General features: G+C 35.7%; 1 long non-coding RNA gene and 1 gene segment (V, D, J or C); both read left to right on the forward strand.

The window, feature by feature from the left end:
* Nucleotides 1–2,556: 2,556 nt before the first annotated feature.
* Nucleotides 2,557–17,766, forward strand: LOC141350832 (Ig heavy chain C region, membrane-bound form-like). The segment is given in 7 exon segments: nt 2,557–3,102; nt 6,173–6,230; nt 7,780–8,325; nt 8,451–8,753; nt 8,849–9,154; nt 10,138–10,292; nt 17,638–17,766. Coding segments are annotated over 7 exon segments (2,043 nt in total).
* Nucleotides 17,767–18,650: 884 nt separating this feature from the next.
* On the forward strand, nt 18,651–22,488 carry LOC141351057 (uncharacterized). The gene is made up of 4 exons (XR_012359210.1): nt 18,651–18,815; nt 20,745–20,819; nt 21,088–21,237; nt 21,863–22,488. It is a non-coding gene; the product is annotated as an uncharacterized lncRNA (long non-coding RNA).
* The last annotated feature ends 621 nt before the right edge of the window (nt 22,489–23,109 follow it).

Below are 23,109 nucleotides of genomic sequence, written 5' to 3' on the forward strand. Positions count from 1 at the left end.
CTTATGAAAGTTTTGAACCAGCTGAAAGAGTTTGGTCTAAAGCTATCTCCAAACAAATGCCACTTTTTCATGAAATCCTATAAATATCTCGGACACATTGTTTCGGAGAACGGCGTAGAAACAGACCCTGAAAAAATCTCTGCACTTACCACCTGGCCAAAGCCGACAAACATCAGTGAGCTGAAGTCCTTTTTGGGCTTCACTGGATACTATCGGAGGTTCGTCAGAGACTATTCCAAAATTGCCAAGCCATTGAATGCCCTAACAGTTGGCTATTGTCCACCTCGAAGGAAAGTAAAGGGCTTTAAACCTCCCTCCAATTCTGATTTCAAGGAACCTTTTGGGGGAAGATGGACACCTGAGTGTGACACCGCATTCCAGACACTAATCCAAAAGCTGACCACTGCCCCGGTGTTGGGATTTGCGAATCCAAAACAACCGTACATCTTACATACAGATGCTAGTCTTCATGGTCTTGGTGCAGCCTTGTACCAGGAACAGGATGGTCACATGAGGGTGATTTCATTTGCCAGCAGAGGTCTGTCAAACTGTGAAAAGCGTTATCCCACCCACAAGTTGGAATTTTTAGCGCTAAAGTGGGCAGTGACAGATAAGTTTTATGACTATCTGTATGGGGCAGAGTTCACCATCATGACTGATAATAATCCCCTCACATATATATTAACATCCGCCAAGCTTGACGCTGCAGGGCACAGGTGGCTCGCGGCCCTGTCTACTTTTAACTTCAGCATTCAATACAGAGCTGGAAGAAAAAATCAAGATGCCGATGGCCTCTCCAGATGACCACATGATCCGGTCGACCCTGATTTCAGTTCTCAGGCTGAAGATGACCGTATCATTCAGTTCATCTCCACGTTTTTGAAGGGAGAAAATAAGGTTTCCTTTCCTGAAGAAGCTGTGAGAGCTGTTTGTCAAAAGCATCAACTCTATGATTGCACAGTGGAAAACCAAAATGCTAGCTTACCTGTTGCTCTGGAATGTCTTGCAATTGAAACTGATGCCATCCCAGTGGAGTTCTATCAAGCTGAGTATGTTCCTGGTTCCTGTACTCTTCCCAGGATGTCACAGCAAGACTGGGCTGCAGAGCAAGCGAATGATCCTGTCATTAGTAGAGTGACTAACCTGTTAAACACTGGAAAACGTCTTTCTTACCATGTCAGACAACAAGAAAAGAGAAAAGTCCAGCTTATGCTTCGTCTGATTCACCAACTTGTAGTCATTGATGGAGTCCTCTACAGGAAGCGTATGAATGGTGGAGAGCCTGTCTATCAGCTAGTTCTACCCCAGAAGTATAAGGAAGTTGTCTTAAAAGCTTTACATGACTCCATAGGTCATATGGGAGTGGAGTGGACTTTGGATTTAGTTCGCACACGGTTCTATTGGCCAAGGATGTCGTTTGATGTTGAAACCAAGGTCACTACTTGCGAGAGGTGTATCAGAAGAAAGGCAAAACCAGAAAAAGCATTTCCCCTTGTTAACATTGAGACCAGTCGACCATTAGAACTAGTCTGCATGGACTACCTTTCTCTTGAGCCAGATGGTAAAGGTACCAAGAACATTCTAGGTATCACTGATCATTTTACAAAGTATGCTGTGGCAATTCCAACAGCTGATCAAAAAGCAAGGACAGTTGCTAAAGCACTTTGGAATAATTTCTTCGTTCATTATGGGATACCAGAACGCCTGCACAGTGATCAGGGTCGAGATTTTGAATCTGCTGTGATCAAAGACCTTTGTCTCCTATTGGGTATAAAGAAGACTAGGACCACTCCATACCACCCACGTGGAAATCCTGTGAAGCAGTTTAACCGAACTCTTCTCCAAATGCTTGGAACTCTCCAAGAAGAAGACAAGATCAGATGGCGTGATTTCGTGCAGCCTCTGGTACATGCCTATAACTGTACGAAAAATGACACCACCGGATTTTCTCCTTATCAGCTGATGTTTGGGAGGCAGCCAAGTCTTCCAATAGATGTAGCTTTTTGTATCAAACCTGAAGGTGAAAAGAGAGTTAGTCATGCCGAGTACATCAAAAAGCTTCAAGAGAGTTTGCAAGAGAGCTACAAAATTGCTGTGGAATACAGTAGGAAGACAGCTTCTCGCAACAAGCAACGATATGATCTTAAGGTGAGAGAATCCACTTTACAAGCTGGGGACCGCATTCTCGTTAAGAATGTTGGCATAAGAGGCAAGCACAAGATAGCTGACAGATGGAGCAAGACCATCTACCAAGTTGTAAAACAAATAAATGATTCCCCTGTCTATGTTGTCAAACCTCTTACTGCAGATGGACCTGAAAGAACCCTCCATCGAGATCTACTCTTGCCTTGTGGTTTTTTAAATCCTGCAAAGTGTGATGACGAAAACAACAAGATGGAGGAAGAGGAAAAGTAAAAGACGACTTGCTCTAAGGAACCACCAACAGCTCCAGTGAATGTTGTTGAACAATCATGTGATGGTGATGAAGAACCAGATTTCTACACCCCAGAATTCATGCAGGATAGACAATATCCTACAATAACAATTGTCAAGGACATGCCTTGTTCACGGAAGGTGGAAGAAACTTTTAGTAAGACAACCCTAAATCCACATGCACAACCATTTCTGCCTTTTGGAGGTGAAGATAACCTTGACATTGAAATTGAGCATGTGCAAGTTGATGAGGATAACGAAGAGGAAGAGTCTCTAGCTGGAACGGAAAAAACAAACTTACCTGAGAACACCCTGGAAGAAAATGTGGAACACTCACCTGTGAAGGAACAGGATTTGGAGAATGTTGATGTCAACAGTGATGAGTCTACGGAGGAGTCGGTCAGTCGAATGGAACCTATTGAAGAAAAAAGAGAGAGAATGAGAAAAGAGGAAAATGACAGTGAAATGATGATGGATGAGAATGAAAGAAATGGAAATACCCCTGTGCAGGAAGTACCAGAGCTTAGACGTTCCACAAGAATAAGAGAGCAACCTGTTCGACTAACTTACCCCTCATTAGGAAACCCCTTAGCATTAGTTATGCAATCCCTGTTAAGTGGTTTAAGCAAAGCTTTCACACAAGCCCTTGAGTCAGATGATTTCCCTGAGGTTAGAATGCTAACTCCTGATAGATCAGTGGTTTTATAGGTACATGCAGAGACGCATGCAAGTTCAGGAGGGGAGGATGTAACCCCCTTGAGTTTTACTTGAGTTGTTTAAAACAATTGTATTAACTTTTCTTTTTGTATACCACAAAGCAATGTTTGTATGTTTGCTGCAATACTACACCTAACCGCTAGGGGGCAGTAAACAATGCAATATGTGAGTGAGATATTCAGTGTAAGATTCAGATGAAGAAGCCAGCTCAACGTGCTTACACGAGGCTGGCAGTAGGTGCAATATATTATTTAAATTTCGTTAAGTTCTTTATTTCAATGTGTATTTATGTTTACTAAGACTCTTGTTGATTGCTCAGGTTGATGTTGCATCTCTCTGAAACAGTCAATGCTTCATTGTGAGTGCTTTTGTTTTTGAGAACTCTGGTGAGTTTTGCTGATTCATGCATTACTTTGGGCCTAATTGACATTACCTTTCACTAGTTGTTGTCATAAAAAAACCAATCAGAGTTGTTTATGACGATTAAAACTGTATTTTTATATGTGTGAGAGATTGAAATATTATTAATTTATGTACAACATTAATTAATCTGTTTGAATTTAATGTTTGCATCATCATTTGTATGTAAATGAAAACAGAAAAGGAAAAAATAAGATGTTGTGCAGTGAGATAATATATTCAGGCACTTTTATGTGGTTAAGTGTGCCTATGTTAACATTGTTGGATTAACCATTGAACTCATGAACATTCTGTGCACCTGATATAAGATGTCAAAGTATATATTGTTAACAGCAAGAAATGTTTAATATGACTTATTTTGTGCAGATTGGTTTTTTTGAATGTCGATTCTGTTGATCCACGGTTGAACGGCGAGCCAGGCCTGATCTTTGATTCAAAGATTGTTTCCTGTAGAATTTCCCTTAACTTTTTTAATGTCAACTCTGAGAGCTACTGTACTGTAGGAAAATCATCCTCTTCCCCTTTTCATTCTCTGCTTCTATCTACTTATTTTTCACAAGGTTTACAATACATCTCTTCATTTTCTTTTTTCACTTATGCCCCTCACTCTTTCTTTTTATTACTCATACAGAACATGACCCCTTATATGCACAAAGAACTTATGATAGTACATTTACTGAACATTAACCAAGCAAATAGGATGCAATTTGAAAACATGCTACATTAGACAATGGAAATTTAGTTTGTTTTAAAATTATGTAAAATGTGTAAATAACAAATTAACAATTGTGTTAATTAGAAAAAGTGTTTAAATGGCTGTTAATTGTTATAAGATCTTTAACCATCGTTTTGAGAAATGTGTAAAACATTTTTGTGTAAAAAATCCTAAAGTTATGGCAGTGTTACAAGTGATATATCTGTTTTAAAGTTAGGATTATTGTATTTGAAACAAATATATCACGTATAAACTGCCATCACAAATTTTACACACAAATGGTTTTACACATTAGTAGACTTGAGGGTGAAAGTATTTGCACATCTTGTAACGTCTGACATATCATTGTGATGCTTTTGACTACTGGGGTAAAGGCACACAAGTGACCGTCACAAGTAAGTAATTTACTTCTTTCACCTCTATTTGGTATTACTTAAACATTTAGTTTAAAAAGTTTAAATATATTATTGTCAGAATGAAACATTATATTTCTTTCATGTTATCCTGTTGTTTCTTATTCGTAGGAGACATTTTTTATAGCATTGTGGCGATATTTATAAGCATCTGAAAATTTAAAAATAATGTGAATATTGTTTATTAAACATGATCAGTTAGCTTAAACTTAGTTTTCCTGTACAACGTCGGTATCTGTTTCCTGCTGTTTTCATTATTTTGTTATTTTTATATGGGTAATATGGGTTGTTATTTTTATATGGGTTTTATATGGGTCGTGTTGTAGTAACCAAAATTTTGATTAATTTATTCGTGTTTGCTGACACAAATTTCCGCTGTTTTTCGTGACTCTGGAGACAAATATATTTTTCGTCCTTCCCAGCACTAATTTCTATCAATGGCTTTTCGTGTCTGTGCCACGACTTTCTTTATAGTGTTATTTTATATTTTTTCTCATCATTCTTTCCTATTTTTTAAATCATTGTCGTTTGGGGTTAGATTTGGGGTTTGCGTTAGGGTGTAATTTTATGCATTGGTTTTTACATGTTTTTCGTCCGGAGTTGGGGTTAGTGTTGGGGTTTGGGTTAGGAAGTCGCAGAAAGTGATTCTTATCCAAACACCAATCAACAATGGTCAAAAAATGGGAAACAACAATGAGAAAATAACACGATAAAGTGGTGACACAGACACGAAAAGCCATTGATAGAAATTTGTGCTGGGAAGGACGAAAAAGACATACGTCTTTAGAGTCACAAAGTCATAGAGTCTGCTTCTGTTACCCAGCTTAATTCTCTTAAAATAAATAATGAAAAACATATACTGCAATATTAAAAGAGTTTTTATTTTAAAACAGTGGGATTTGCTGTAAAAAAAACTTGCATAAATTTTCAAGTTGAAGCAAACTTATTGTGCAAATCATTTTTACATACTATTTAAAAAAAATCTTGTTTTATTATTTACAGAAACTCATGAAAACCAATTAAAATTGCTTTACTTAATTTAATAGGCCAAAGCATCTAAAAAATAAAATATTAAGTTCAAATGACTTGCACAATAAGTTTGCTTTAACTTAAAAATGTAAAGGGAGCTAATAAATTTACACTCTTAAAAAATGTTCAATACATTAAATCAAAAAGGGACAAACACAGCAAATGGGTTCAATCCCCCCACAAAAAATATATCTGACCCAACATTGGGTTAAAACAACCCATCATTTTGGATTGTAACAAATGGGTTTAGTTTGTCCATTTTCACCCAAGGCTGGGTTAAAAATAATGCAGCATTCTTAAAAATGTTTTTTCAAAAGCTAAAATACAATTTTAGTTTTAGTTGCTTTAGTTCAGTTCTCAAAGCTCGTTTTCTCTGTCCTCAATGAGGCTAATAGGCTTAAATACTAAGAACTAGGCTTATGTGCAGTAGCTTTAAACTACTGTATATCACTGTGATGGTTATTTTGACTACTGGGGTAAAGGCACACAAGTGACCGTCACAAGTAAGTCCCTTTATCCATAATTAATGTGATTTTGTGTTTCTATTTATCTTTTTGTTAACAATTATATGAAATAATTATGATAATCTAATATATAATGATGATTTATGTATTATAATGTATAAATGTATTAATGTGATTTTGTGTTTCTATTTATCTTTGTGTTAACAATAATATGAAATAATTATGATAATAGCTATATAATAGTAATATAAATGCTAGTAATATAAACGCTAGCTAATCATTCGTACTACTGTATGTTTGTTTTTTGCGATATTTCACAAGATACATGTTTAACAGTAAAGGTTTATTTCACAAAAGCTTTTTGCATACATTTAGTTTAGTATTCCAACCTCAAAGCGTGTTAATGTTATAATGTAGATGATGAAGTCTTTCAATACTAATTGAAAATTATTTAATCCTTAAACATTTTCACATGACAAAACAGTATATTCTCTGACCAAAAGCATGTTTTAATTCTAAGTACATGTTGTAGAAAGTAAAGCTTAATACAATACATTTTTGAATTTGAAAATATATTTAGTTTTAACCTTCATATTTCAACTTATATTTCAATTTATATTGTAGGGCAATCAAATACATTTCTAATACTACAATAGCCATTTAGGCTAATAAAAACAAGTGCATAATATTACATATTATGCCATGATTTAAATATAATGTTGCAATTTTGTTTTGGTTTTTCTTTAATGGTTTTTTTTTCTTGCTGGATGGCGCTGTATTAAAACACATTCTTTTCAAACATATGAGTTTTGCAGGACAGACAACAAATAAAGTTTTTCTTGAAATTGAATTTATTGGACTGAAATATATGAAGAGCAAAATGTATTTTTAAATGCTCTAAAGTTGTTATTAACATTATATACACAAAAAGTGGCCGAATAATATATTGGTAGAAAATATATTTACATAAATACATTTCGAGATATACTTTTGAATGTTTTTGTATATTTTGAAATATATTTATGAATATGTTTGAAACTATATATTGTCATAGGGTACATCGCATGGAAAGTATTTTCGTCAGCCTATAAATTCCAATATTAAAAAACGTAACTTGCAAGTGTGGTTCTATTTATTAACATTAGTTATCTACATGTGTTGATGTAAACCAACAACCAGCAATGCTTTTACAGGATTTAATCTTAGTTACAGTTCTTATAATGTTCTTAAGCAGAGAACCACTTTGATAAAGGAGGTAAATCACCAGCTGAATAAATAGAATGAAATAGAATTGTGTTCTGCTGAACACAAAGGAAAAAAATACGACATGAGGGTAAACAAATGATGACAGAATTTTCATTTTTGGATAAACTATCCCTTTATTAAAATAAGCATAATATTTTATCATTATTCAATGCACAATTAGCTAACATGAATGAGCCTGCAATTTGTATTATGTTCAATTGTACCCAACCAAAGGTTGAAACAACCCAGCCTTTTTATTAGAGTAGCTATATATTTTCAAGATTTTGACAGGTTGGATTCAGTAATGTCTGTGTGTAATAAACTGTGGTTTGTTTCTTTTTAGGTACTAAACCTAAAAAACCTGTACTGTTCAGGATGTCTGGGTGTACTACTTCAGCGAACCAAACACATGGCTGTCTGGCCTCTGAATATTCCCCCGGCACACCACTCAGTTTCAAATGGACTGATCAAAATGGAAACGCCCTGACTGACTTTGTTGAACACCCTGCAGTAGAAAGGAATGGAACATCACTGAAAATTAGTCACATCACTGTTACAGGAAATCAATTAGGTAAAAACATTACATGTAAAGTAGTCATAGACCAAGCACCAACCCTGAGCCTGGTCCCTGTAATAACTCAGATAAGTACATCTGTCATGTGTGTTATTGAGGACTTCCACCCCAAACCCATCACTGTACAATTGAAGCAAAATAAAACCAATATTCAGCAACTAACAACACTGGATTACACTCAGGATGAAGATACGGGTCTTTACACAGCACTGACTCTTTATACAGTAAGCAGTGAATCATGGAACAAACATACTGAATACACCTGTGAGGTCACGCACATGGGCCAAGTGACACAGGAGACAAAAAACTTCAAAGGTAAATATTTATATTGTATGACAGCTCACTTGCTATCTTTCCCAAATGTCACCAACCTAATCCCAATGTATGTCCATAAATAACACCATTCTGACATTAAAACATTTTCTCCCACTCCTCTGTAGCTACGTTAGAGCTGACCCTGAAGCCACCAATACAGAGAGATATATTCCTCTTCGGTGATGTGATCTTGCAGGCTGTTGTTTTTGGAAATGAATACAAAGCAGTGGAAGATGCCTCATTGTCATGCAAAGTGGAAAATGAAGCTTTAACCTTAAATAAAGTTGAAATACAATCACAAGACAATTCACAGTTTCAGATAATCTACAATGTCACTGTTAATAGAGATAAATGGTTTGCTGGTAATATGGTCACCTGTACTATCAGTGACAAAAACATAAAGCAGGAGATCCATTTTTATAAAGGAGGTAAGTCAACAATTGAATTATTAAAATCTTGTGATTGACTATGCCATCTGTACTTGAATTATTTAATGATTCATTATCTCGTCTTTCAAATTCAGATTCAAAGAAACCCAGTGTTGTCATTTATGAACAACAAAGTAAAAACACAAAAAGTTCACACATCTCTCTGGTATGTGAGGTCAGCAGCCCTCAACTTGGTGATGTTTATATTATGTGGAAAGTAGATAATGGAAAATATGAGGAGGGTTATACCAGTGCTCCAATCCGTCAGAAGAACTCCACATCTGTCATCAGCTTATTTGAAGTGTCTGATAAACAATACAAAGAATCTACGATCTCGTGTGCAGTCGTGCATGCCAACATGGAGAATACAAGATCACCATTAATTAAGCCAGCAAGCAAAAGTAAACCGTCATGTCATCCTTGCCCTGCTTGCCCTGCTGATTATATTTAATGATATTTTCAATGTGATTATGTTTTTATCTCACTTAAATGATCTGACATGCTTTTGTCCTGTTGCTCTTATTATGTTACAGTATGTACTTTTGATCTTTTGTTATGTGTTTTGTTCTTCATGTCTGTATCACTGTACTGCATGGGTCAAACACCAACGCTACACCAAAAATATGTCAGGTCAATTTATAATAAATATAACACAAAAATATTTTAAACTTTTCAAAGCAAAGATTTATGATGACCTATGTGAATTTGTGATACCGTGTTTGTTATGCTGATTCATGTTTTGTCCTGTATTTATTGTTGTGTCATTGTTTATTTGAATGCATTCTAATGTTGTCGTTTTCATACTCACTGAAACCTGAGATGCTTTTTACACTAAAACACTTTCTGGCAGATATGTGTTTTAATGTTGATTGTTTCTTTCTGTTTGGTCTTCTATTACATTTCTACTAATAAATCTGTGTTTGCATGATTAGTCCAGCATTTATTAGAGGTCTGACAATGTATGCATGGTTCCTCTCAAAGCCATATGTTTAATCTGGAAAGACAGCACAGATAGTAATGCCACTTATATACTGACATTTACAAAACACATAGCGTAAAGGTGTGTGAGGATGTGTAATTTTACACTGTAACTTTAATTAACCTTAAAAATGTTTGTTTTTATAACTAATTCACATGTAAAGGTTAGGCTGTTGCACTATGACCAAATGTGTTACATGAGGACACTGGTCTTGGTATTTTGATATTTCATCTGCACATTCAAAATGAAAATAAGTACATTTAGTGGCAGCTGTGTGTTAATGTAACACAACAAGGTTTAGTAAAAGTTATTGAGTTTAAAGTGGTAACTCCGTTGTATGATATGTGTATTAGACACTATGTGTAATGTACATACTGTTCACATGCATTTATGTGTTTTTCTTAGATGAGCCTCCAGAACCCGAGACAGGCAACGCATTGCACTGTAATGAAACTGTTTTGGAAGAGGATGAGTTCAGAAGTCTCTGGTCTACTGCAACCTCATTCATCTTCCTCTTCCTCTTTTCTCTGACCTACAGCGCTCTCATCAGCCTGTCTAAGGTAATCTGTCAAATATTATTAAATAAAGTACAGAACATTTCAACTGAAGAAGATCCACTCTGGATTACTGTTACTGTTGTACAACCCAACAAGAAATAGCCATAATTTCACCGTCTCTGTTAATAGACCCGGTGTAACCACTGATCTATATAAATGACTGGATTGCGCATAGAACGCTTGACTTAACTGCGTGAGGTGAAGCCAGCGCAGAGTTCGAGCCGCCATCTTGGTATACTGTACCCAACCGGCAGAGAGCGTCATTGACTTCCATTCAAAATCATGATCAAAATTTACCCCCTTTACAGCATATCAGTTACACAAGGTTAATTTTTATGATATGTGTACGTTAATTATTTGTTAATTCTGGTGTTATTTGCAATGTTTATGTTTTAATTGGGCAGGATAATGGATTTATAAAAAACCGTTAATGTGAGTGTGTCTGTTGCATTTGTTAATGACACGGGTATAAATAAAGTTTTTTCTGACATTCAGCTACACTGTGACGGTCAGCGTTATTTATTTAAATAAGTTTAGGTAACTTGTAAGTTTAGATAACATAATTACAAAACTAGCAAATTATTGCATGCACATACGGTACAAAGCATGATTATTTATTTAGATTTCAGTATGAGCACGTTTATTGTCATTAATACTAAATATGCTGCGGTCTGTCTGCTGATCTGATACTGTAATGAAGATGAATGTATAATAACTGATTAAAACGCAAAATGTACAACTTTCAGTAAATAACTATTTACATGCTTTGGACGTTTGTGTTGTAATAATGTACAGGGTAACTTCACATATAAAAATGAATACGAGTAAAGTGATGTTTTATCATTAAAATCTGATAACGTCCATTGATTTAATAGAACGTTTGGGTATACCAACATGGCGGGGCGGTGGCTTCGCAAGTGTGACGTCATGCGCAATCCAGTCATTTATATAGATCAGTGGGTGTAACCCACTTCTAGCCATGTCGTTTTTATCTAAATCATTTGTGAGATCTAGGAAATTCCTCCATGCAGGCAAAATCAACAATGATTACATGGTGTGAAAATAATTGGAAAAAACAAATTCCAAGTCCAGGCACTCAGTAGGATGCAAAAGTTAAAAAGCCTTTATTAATATTCAAGGGCTAAAACATTAAAACACCAACGCGTATCGGCCCAATGGCCTTCATCAGGGTGTTGGTAACAAACAGACGGATTCACACACCACTTGTAGTTGTGTTGATTTCGGGTGTGCCACTCTAACACTTGCAACAAAATTTTTGGCCACTGGAGGCAATAGTTCAAATATTGTCTAGTATCAAAGGTGAAACCATACAAATACAAGACAAAGTAAAAAACTCCAAGTGGAAAGATACAGACATCTAGTGTACTCCACACAATATATCACAAAAATCAATAAATGTGAATAGGCTAATTACCCATCATGATTCTAAATTGTTATAAAACAGCATGAGGGAAAAAATATATATAATATAATGCATAGCATTCAAAGTAAACATCCATACAACAATACACTGTCCCTATTGAGATACAACAATTACAAAAAAGGTGAGAGGTCAAAATCTTCATTGAGACCTGGATGATCAGTGGCCCTCAAGGAATAAATCCAGTATGTCTCCCTTTGTTTAAGGCGTTTAATTATATCCCCACCCCTGGAATCAAGGCGAATAGCCTCAATGCCAATTACTCGTAAGGTCGAATCCCTCCCATGCTTTGCGTCTATATAATGTTTGGCCATAGGATAATTCACATTTCCAGTCCGGATGGCATACCTATGTTCAGCTATCCTGTCTCTTAGTCTCCTTTTAGTGAGACCTACATAAAAACAGCCACAAGTACACTCTAAACGATAGACAACATGAGTAGTATTGCAATTTATAAAGCTATTGACAGTATAGATCTTATTACTGAAAACATCCTTAAATTTGTCAGTTTTAGCCATATTTACACAATAATTGCAATTACCACAAGGAAAGTTTCCCTTGGGTTGTCGAAGCCAAGTGTCACGCTTAGGAGCAGGGAGGTAACTTCTTACTAACTTGTCTTTAATTGTGGGGGCCCTCTTAAAGCTGATCCTAGGGGGTTCAGGAAAAATTTTTCGTAAAGTTGGGTCACATTCAATAATGTTCCAGTTTTTCTTTATAATGTGTTTAATCTGAACGGCCTCCTTACTGTAAGAAGTGACAAAACAAGGTTTCTGAGTTGACACTCCTTTGGGTCTAGACTGAAGCAGGCTCTTCCTTTTAAGTGACTGAGCTCTATTATGAGCTTGAAGGAGAGTTTTAGTTTGATATCCTCTTTGTCGAAAACGCTGCTGCATATCAATAGATTGATTTTGAAAATCCTGATCTGAATCACATATGCGCCTTAGTCTCTGGATCTGTCCAAAGGGTATGTTGTCAATGAGCCATGGAGGATGAAAGCTATTTGCATGCAACAAGGTATTACGATCTGTTGCCTTTCTAAAAAATAGATGTGTGTAAGAATCCCTCATTATCTTTAGAAATTCGTAGATCCAGAAAGGTGATGGCATGTAAATCATAATCCAGACTAAATTTAAGGTTCTCATTTAAGCTGTTTACATACACATGAAAGTCTACAAGTTCTTTTTCTGAGCCTGAGAACATCAAGATCACATCATCAATATATCTACCCCACCACAAGATTTTGTCTTTAAAAGGGTTATCTTGGGAAAATATATAGCGCTCCTCCCACAAGCCTAAAAACAGATTAGCATAATTGGGAGCAAAACAAGCACCCATTGCAGTCCCTTTTTCTTGTCTGTACAATTTATCTTGAAAGAGGAAGATGTTGTTCTTTAAAGTCCACTCAGTAAGTTGCACTATAAAATCACTGGGAGGCATCAAGTGTTCAGGTCTGGATGAGAGATAGTGTTTTAAAGCCTCTAGACCCTCATCATGTACAATGTTACTATATAGACTCCACATCCATTGTAGCCATAATACAAGAACCTATGTTACCTATTTGCTCAATTTTCTTTAAAACCTGTGTAGTATCTTGAATATAAGAAGGCAACTCTGCAACAAATGGCTTGATGAAATGATCCACAAATTTAGAAGCAGGTTCTGTTATTGAATCATTTCCGCTGATTATTGGTCTACCAGGTGGATTTTCCAAATCCTTGTAGACTTTGGGGAGCATATAAAAAGAAGAATAGCGTGGGTGTTGACAGAGCAAAAACTCATATTCTTTCTTAGTAATCCAGTCATGTGATTTTGCCTCATCAAGCAATTGTCCCAGCTCTTTTCTCATGGTGTCCATTGGATTGGATGAGGGCTTTGAGTAGTACTTAGTATTGTCTAGTTGGCGAAGAGCTTCACTAATATACTTCTTCTTGTCCCACACACAGACAGCACCACCCTTATCAGCACTTTTAATGATTATATCATCTCTCTCCGAAAGCCATTTAAGTGCTTGAGATTCATTTTTGGTGAGATTTTGATGTGTGGTCTTGTTTTGTTTACTGTAAAGCTTTTCTACTTCATAGGATACCTTTTTAGTGAAAGTAGTCAATGTGGGGTTTGTAATACAAGGTGAAAAGGTAGACTTAGGCCGAAAAGGAGAGTTTACCGTAGTGGTTGAGTAGGTAGACATACCCTGTGGACTCTGGGAGTACCAGGCCTTCAAATGTAAACTCCTATAGAATCGATAGAGGTCCACTTTGGTGTCAAATGGTCTTCCGGAGTATGTAGGAGAAAAAGAGAGACCCTTGGACAAAACAGAAATGCAGTCATCAGAGAGGGGAAGGTCTGAGATATTGATTACTACCGATGCTTCAACCGGCTCCTTGTGATTGGTGGTTCCCGAGAGTTGGTTCCTCCGCTTTCCACCCCTCCGCGTTTTCCTCTTCCTCTTTTGTGAGGTTGGTTGTACTGTCTGGGGCGAGATTCCAATTCCAGTTAGTAAGAAGTTACCTCCCTGCTCCTAAGCGTGACACTTGGCTTCGACAACCCAAGGGAAACTTTCCTTGTGGTAATTGCAATTATTGTGTAAATATGGCTAAAACTGACAAATTTAAGGATGTTTTCAGTAATAAGATCTATACTGTCAATAGCTTTATAAATTGCAATACTACTCATGTTGTCTATCGTTTAGAGTGTACTTGTGGCTGTTTTTATGTAGGTCTCACTAAAAGGAGACTAAGAGACAGGATAGCTGAACATAGGTATGCCATCCGGACTGGAAATGTGAATTATCCTATGGCCAAACATTATATAGACGCAAAGCAGGGGAGGGATTCGACCTTACGAGTAATTGGCATTGAGGCTATTCGCCTTGATTCCAGGGGTGGGGATATAATTAAACGCTTTAAACAAAGGGAGACATACTGGATTTATTCCTTGAGGGCCACTGATCATCCAGGTCTCAATGAAGATTTTGACCTCTCACCTTTTTTGTAATTGTGGTATCTTAATAGGGACAGTGTATTGTTGTATGGATGTTTACTTTGAATGCCATGCATTATATTATATATATTTTTTCCCTCATGCTGTTTTAGAACAATTTAGAATCATGATGGGTAATTAGCCTATTCACATTTATTGATTTTTGTGATATATTGTGTGGAGTACACTAGATGTCTGTATCTTTCCACTTGGAGTTTTTTACTTTGTCTTGTATTTGTATGGTTTCACCTTTGATACTAGACAGTATTTGAACTATTGCCTCCAGTGGCCAAAAATTGTATTGCAAGTGTTAGAGTGGCACACCTGAAATCAATACAATTATAAGTGGTGTGTGAATCTGTCTGTTTGTTACCAACACCCTGATGAAGGCCATTGGGCCGATACGCGTTGGTGTTTTAATGTTTTAGCCCTTGAATATTAATAAAGGCTTTTTAACTTTTGCATCCTACTGAGTGCCTGGACTTGGAATTTGTTTTTTCCAATTATTTTTACAACATTTACCCTTCCAAGAGCACCAGAGGATACAAGGGATACCAGCAGCGCTCCAGTTCCCCTTTGTTTAATGATTACATGGTGTTTGTTTTCATTTATTAATTTTTTTTGTGGTTATGGTTACACATCTATTACATTTTCACTGACAGCCCAGAGTTTGCCTTGTTTTAGTCTACACATCTGGGGCCGGTTGCATAAACATAGCCGTGACATTAAGACTGCGTCTTAAGAATGATTCTGACTAACTAGCAATTAGTTAGGGCTAATCAGTCTTATTATTTGGATTTAAATTAGACCAATCTACCTTTCTATGTAACATACTTAAAACAGTTATGATCAGTCTTAAAGAAAAAAAATCATGACTAACTTTAAAGACTAGTCTTAAAGTTTTATGCAACCGGGCACTGGGCTGTGTTTGGATGGCTAGACATCTTTTAAACACAAAATCGCTTGCTGGGACTGTACAAGTAATATCCTGGGTTTTTATGCATCTGAAGTGTGTTTGTTTATTTTTAATGATTATAATTGTTGTCTGATTTTTTTTAGATGAAGCAGTGAAAATAATTAAAAAAAGAAAATGAAGACTCAGAGGTGATTTATTTCTTTGTGATCATTGTGAATTTAGTTTTTTCTCTCTTGATTTATATTTGGTTGTTTGTTTTGGTCATCATTATGCAAGCTCATTGCTGAAATTACATTATTTGTGTTTTTGAAGATATTGACAACTATGCAGTCATAATTAATAAATCCACACGTGAAGGTTGTTTTGTAGAAGTGGAAATAGCTTTGTTTACTGTAAAATATATGCAAATTATTTCAGATCTTTCAGTTGTTCAGCGTAAGAACAGAAAATGTGTACAAATAAAATATTTCCTAGAAAAGCTGTAACAGAAATGTACTTTTTTAACTTCTATTCTATATTTTGGTGTTTTATCTCAAGGAAACAGGGTGACCATTAAAGCATAACATTCGTTTTGCACAGATGCACATCACACAAAGCATCTGCAAACTGTTGAGCCCTTCAGAAAACTGAGATATCTAATAAAAAATTATTTAAAAAAAATTAGTAAACAGGTGTCAGGGATGAAAAACGGAATAAAAATAATATTTTCAAAAATGTCTTTGTCAGACAGTATGGTTCATTAAGGTTTCTTTAACATCCACAGAACCTTTCTGTAGCACACAAAGTTCATAAAAAGGTACAAAAAATTTGTTATTTTAAGAATTATAAACTCTTTACAATCTTTCTTATACAATAGCATCTGTGCAAAATTATATACCTTAAATATATGCACTGCACCAAAACTGCAGTTATTTCTGTACTGTATCTTGATGAATTTAATTTGACTATAACCTCCCAATGGAATTAACTGAGGTGTTTCCAGTAGTCAAAAGTAGATGTGAAAGTGCTCTGTCTCAGTATTCAGGCCCTTTTTCTTCCTCTTTCTTCTCACACCTGCAGAAGTGAAACTGATGGCAGTTCTTAAAAAGTTTGAAATGTTTTCTTTCTCTGAATTTATTCTTAGCTTACACTGATCAAATGCTAATCACTAACAAAATTTTAAATGTAAATGCTTTTTTTAAAAAAGGTTATATTTATTTTTATCTATTATAAAGTAAATATTTTATTATTATTATCATACACTCATTTACAAGGGTTAATTTATGGAGGACTTTTGGTTTATGAAATCAGAAATCAATGAATCAATTTAATCATTCCAACATTAAAATGGATATAAATCAAACACTTTTAAATTGACAAATTACTAGACATATTTATATGTTAAGGTTCTTAAATGCATGCTTTAAATTTTGTTAAATACATTAAGTATTTAGTAGAAAAATAAATAGTCAATTTTTAAACTCGCTATTTAATTCATGATTTCAAACAAAATATAGTACATAGAAAGTACATACATTGAAATGGTCATTTTAAATTGCATTTTATAAAAGCATTTGCCAATTGTTTCTCTCTCTATTTGTCAATTGCTTTCATTTTTGTTTGCCAAATGCTTTTCTTTATCCAATTTTCAATCAGATTAGAAAATACCATTGGACGGTACTTACAGTACAAGGTAGCAACCAATAAACATTCAAGTCACTATATTAGATTAGATACACTCCCTTTCCAACACAACATTCAAGGCAAGTGAAAGACAGAATGTCGTTGGTCAGTATGAAAAATCTACCATCAACGTAAACTTTATACTTTGTGAGCAAACAACATAAAGTGGCAAAAGAAACAAGCAAAACTGGTGGCAGAGTGTCATGCTCGCGCTGTTGTTTACATGTGTTAAGTGAGACTGAGATGGAGCTGAAGTTAAGTACAGAGAAATTATAACCGACACCCATAATTAAGAAATCAAAATGTGTTGCTCATGTCCTTTTGTGAATCTGAGCTCGCTTGCAAAGGCATCACAAACCATAGCCACCTGGACGCACTGGACGCTCGCTATATTTATTGTGATAACGCTACTGGTGGAGCTCTCCACCTTTTATGGTTTGGAGTATGGAGCGCGGGGGAAAGCTATCTACAGCTGAGAGTTTCTTATTTCCCTACAAACAACGTCTGCGGGTATTATACCGGAAATTTCAGCGGAATTGTGCAGATTGCATGGACGGAGTAAACATCGGAAAAGAGGGAGAAGAGGAGGCCTGCATCGAAGACTCAAAAACCTCAGGCTCAATAATCGCCGTAAGCTACCACCACTCCCCACTATCCTGTTGTCTAACGTGCAGTCATTAAAAAAATAAAACAGATGAGCTGGAAGCCTGGATCAAGTTTAAACCCGGCATAAGAGACACTTGTCTTCTCGCCTTTTCGGAAACTTGGCTAAAGGAGTCAGATCGGGACGAGGACTTAATTATGAGCGGGTTCGGTAGCCCGATTCGCCTGGACCGAGACCCGATTACATTCACTGTAACAAATTTCTGTAGTTTTCACAGCATTATTACTGTAAAATGAGCAAATGCTTACTGTAGAACTTGCATACAGCATGTTGCTGTAAATCTGCAAAGCATCATGGTCTTTTTTCAAAATATTTTTCCTGTGAATCACAATACAGCAATTTCTAAAGGATTTTTTTCTTCAGCCAAGGAAAGCTATGAGATTCCACACTTTCATCTGAATTTTTACTTCAGAAAGGTAAATTTGCTAATTTAATTCCAAAGTTTACTCTTGTAAAGTCTGTTTGTTCAACTTTAAGAGTGCACTGAGAGAGAATGAGCAGCACACTTCACCGTCTTGTGTGTGCATTTTGTAATTTTATTACCACAAATATATAATTCTGCATGATTTCGATATATTTTCTAGTTTGGCAACATTTTATAACGTCATTAGTTTAGAGAAGGATAATAATTTAATAATAATAGTAATTGGCCATGTCTCAATGCTTATTTTAGAACATTAACAATTATAAAGTTGACTGTTATTCTTAGTTAATAGTAAATTGTTTAATATGCTTATGACTTGCGAATCTAATGGTCAGTTAACTTAAATAAACCAGGGTTGATGACGTATGCGAGTGCGACCTCCGCAGGCTGAAACCAGTCTCTCGAGCTGAAAGAAAACGCAGCTGAGGAGATATGAGGTAAGACTTATCCAGTCTTTAATTTAATTATAGCGTTAGCATTGTGAACCAAAATTAATTTAAACCTGTGTATTTTTGTATTTATTGGCGCGATATTTGTTTAAATCTCACGTTTTTTTCTCTTGCTCGCTTACGTTGCTGCCTGAGGAAACGGAGGGGGCCGATTCGAAAGAAAGCATAACACACATTTTTCATAATTTCACGATTTTTTACCGTTTCTTGGTCACAAAGTGTAGTTTTGGGACTAGTTCAGTCGAGAATGTATATGTGTTATATTTAAATCTGCAGTCGATTAGTAAAGATAGCGCCTGTTTGAACGTTTGCTTAGTGAGATTCGGTAGGTATGAGATCCAAAGCATGAGCGGACGTCAGTGTTCACTCGCCCCGCTGACCACCGCCCTCTCTGGGCTACATCTCTGACAGATTCCCTGGCTCTCATGTTGGCCTTGTTTGTTTTTGATGGTCAAAATGAGATCAAATCAGCAGTATTTGGTGTCATGATGAAACTATTAATCGTTTTCTTATTCATATTTAGTGTCTTCTGTGTTTGTTATTGTTTTGACGCGAGGTGAAAGTTAATAAAACTATAATTTTATAATGTTACTATGGTTTCCCATTTATTCTTAACGCGATACGAGCACTCGATTATTATTACACTTTGTTCTTGTCAGTACTATATAAAACGGTTATTTATCAGTGTCAGAGAGATGTTTTTGCATGCTGCTTTTAAATATATCAGTGGCGATATCTCATAACATGTTTTAATAGTCACGTCACGATAAAATAAATGATCAATGTCCACATTTAAAAGCTGCGGTGCTTACCTGCAGTTCCACAGTGTTTTCGCGTTCTGATAAGAGATATTGCTTCAGAAAAAATTAGTTTACATTCCTCTTTCCAAGTGTTAATCGTCCACACGATGTGACAAGACATAACTCCCATTAAAGGTGCAGTGTGTAATTTTTAGAAGGATCTCTTGACAGAAATGCAAAATAATATACTAAACTATATGATCAGGGGTGTATAAAGACCTTTCATAATGAACCGTTATGTGTTTATTAACTTAGAACGAGACCTTTTTATCTACATACACTGAGGGTCCCGTTACATGGAAGTCGCTGATCTTTGACGGAATAGTCGCTTCCGATGTGGATTCACAGACTGATTTACGAGCTATAGGCTTGTCGCGATAGTCTGTGAAACGGTGATAACTGGTGCTTCAGCCTCTCATTGTTTAGATCACTTGCCCACCGCGACATTGTCTTTCACCAGCGTTTTGATATTTTTCTTGTAATTAAATCATTTAGTTTCGTTAGAGAGAGCAAACACTTACAACTGAATGGTCTTACTCGTTTTTGTTATAATATTTATTGGGCCGGGCGTATGCAAGCGCTGCATTTAAACAGTTGCGTGATTCAAAAGTGAAAGTAAAATGCGCACGTCTGCATGAGCATTTATAGCCCCTTCCACACGGTGATATCGTTATCATCGGATTTGTCACGTGCTGATTAACAGGTGGGAAAATGCTGTCACCGCAGCAACCCTAACGAGCTAGTGAACTAATGAGACAGCGCATCTGTGTTTGTCCGTGTTTGCGTGCAGTTTTTCCATTCAGAGATGAGCCTGTTTAAAGGACCTCCATTCACTAGGTGGCGGAATGATACGAAAGGTGAAGCGGTTACTGTGCCGTTATCAGTAGAATATCGCATAGCTCTTAGCCAATCAGATTCGAGAACCAGAAAGAACTGTTGTATAAATTAATATATCAAACATGTTAAAGTGCACAGAAACCATGCAACAGGAAGAAGCTGTTTTTCTCTTGGTTGATGCAAGTTATTTTTGTACAGTATTGACACACTTTTACTCTTATGAATATTGTACTTGTGATTTCTAAAAGTTATTTTTTTGTTTGTTTATTTTGTGTTACAGGAAACTTCGACCTACAGTAAGCAGATGCTGAGGCCCAGATTTCCATGCTAAGCACTCCAAGGCTCATCATGCTCGGTATGATCCCAGCACTCAACATAATAGATGTCAATTTAAGGGGTTACTTCATCTATAAAGCGTATTTGTATCAAGTCACTGTGTGTGAACAAAGTTTTATGTCAGATTGTGCGTATATTCCAAAATTCTCTAGTGGTTATTGATCTAATAGGAAAGAAAGAGGTAGTTATGTAGGGCTAGTGTTTTCAATTAATTTTGCTTATGTAAAATAGTAAACCATATCAGATTGAATACTGTGCAATGTCAACTTTTATTTAATATTTTTTAGGAGAGTCCAATCTGAGGGCAAAAAATGGATGCTTTCCATCGAGTGCAGAGTTCTCCTCCAATTGAGTGACCGTTGTGATTTCGCTTCTGCTCTAGCCTTTTTGCGTCATACTATGTATGAGGCAGCCACTACATTGGGATTTATCCAGAGGTAAGCACTTATTTGTTTTTTTTATATAGTTTTGACTAAGAATGGGAACAAATATTTGAGTACTCATTCTTTAACCAACTACCCGATTAGTAAAATACTTCTTAAAGTGTTTTTTTTTTTTTTTAAATGAACTGTTGTCCTATTGTTAAATATCAAACATTTAATTTAACTCACCATGCAAAAGGTAGAAAAGCAGCACAGCTAGTCTAATACAGTGGCAGCCGGTGACTTCTTTTTTCGAGGGCGTTTGTCACAACATGTATGTAGCCCATCATGTGTGTGGTTCGTCATTTCAAAATATGTGTTTGGTGCGTCGAGTGAAACAATACTTTTCCATTCACAAATTAACAAATATTTACCATAAATTTCACTATTGTATCACTAACTGTAAACATGGTATTGTGGCAGAAATTTGGGATATTCATGTATAATTTTATAATAGTAATAATGTAGACAGTTATTAAATATTAAATATTAGATTTTACTCCACAAACCACCAACAGAGCATATAAAAAAATTAAAATTGTTTATTTAAAAGTAAAACACTGCGAAGTAAACTTTTATGTATATGTCATCAACCCATCTGTCTTGTTTTTACATTAGTAGTCAATTTCTTTCATTACAGGGTAGAGTCCAGCCCATGAAGTCAACTAGTTCATGTCCAGATTTAAAAGAATAATATTTCTGAAAAAAAGGTCTTGGAGAAAAACAATATTCAGGTTTGAAATCCTTCTGTAAATGTAAATCATTTAACTTTTATGCATTTGTAATTTACCAGAAACTTTTTAATAAATATTGATTGTTTTGTGTGTTCAGAAAAAATGTGTTTTTGTATGTTCAGAAAAGTGTTGAAATTAAATGAAACATTCACAGAAAAATGTTAACATATTTAAAAAAATGTATATGTTCAGAGAAGTTTTGAGATGTTCACAGAAAAAATGTAACACAAAAAAATGTATGCTATGCTATTTTTAATTTATGAATTTTTGTAATTTAAAGTGATAAAATAAATGGCATTTTTGTGACAAACAGTGTCTTCATTTTACAGTACACAAAATAAATGCAGTAATCCCTATTACAATAGTAGTTATGAAATACAGTACTGTGATTATTACTTTTAAAGAGTTTACAGTAATTTTAATTTTACTGCAATTACATTTACAGTAAGAATACTGTGAAATGAAATACAACAACTTACTAGCTAATTGCTGCCAGCAAGTTACTGTATTTTTCACAGGATTCTTTTTACAGTGTTGGTAAAAGGAAGGGAGGAGGAGTGTGCTTCTACGTAAATAAAAGGTACTGTAACACTGTGGTAGTGAGAGAAAGAATATGCACTTCGGATATTGAACTGCTATCTGTGTCCCTCAGGCCATTTTATTTACCGCGAGAATTCCAACAGCTGTTCTATACGCTTGTGTATATCCACCCGCGTGCTAATGCTTCAATTGCAACGCAGGTGATCGCTGATGTCACTCATAGACTGGATTCTATTTGCCCAGAGGCCCCCAAGTTTTTTATAGGAGATTTTAATCATTGTACTCTAAATAAGACCTTAAGATCATATGAACAGTATATAACTTGTTCCACAACGCAAAGGAACACTATTTTAGATCTATGTTATGGTTCAGTACATGGAGCCTATAGATCAATGGCTATGCCGCCACTTGGTGCTTCCTATCATAACAGTATTTATTTGATGCCTGTGTATAAGCCCGCATTCAGACGTCTTGAGCGTGAGGAAACAATTATAAAACTCTGGACAGAAGACAGTATTTCCTCTCTACAGGGGTGTCTGGACTGTACTGACTGGTCTTGTTTTTATGATACGGGCAATGACATTAATGAACTAACAGAAACAACGTCTGCCTA

Source organism: Misgurnus anguillicaudatus, chromosome 19 (genome assembly GCF_027580225.2).
Source record: "Misgurnus anguillicaudatus chromosome 19, ASM2758022v2, whole genome shotgun sequence".
NCBI classification, from domain to species: domain Eukaryota; kingdom Metazoa; phylum Chordata; class Actinopteri; order Cypriniformes; family Cobitidae; genus Misgurnus; species Misgurnus anguillicaudatus.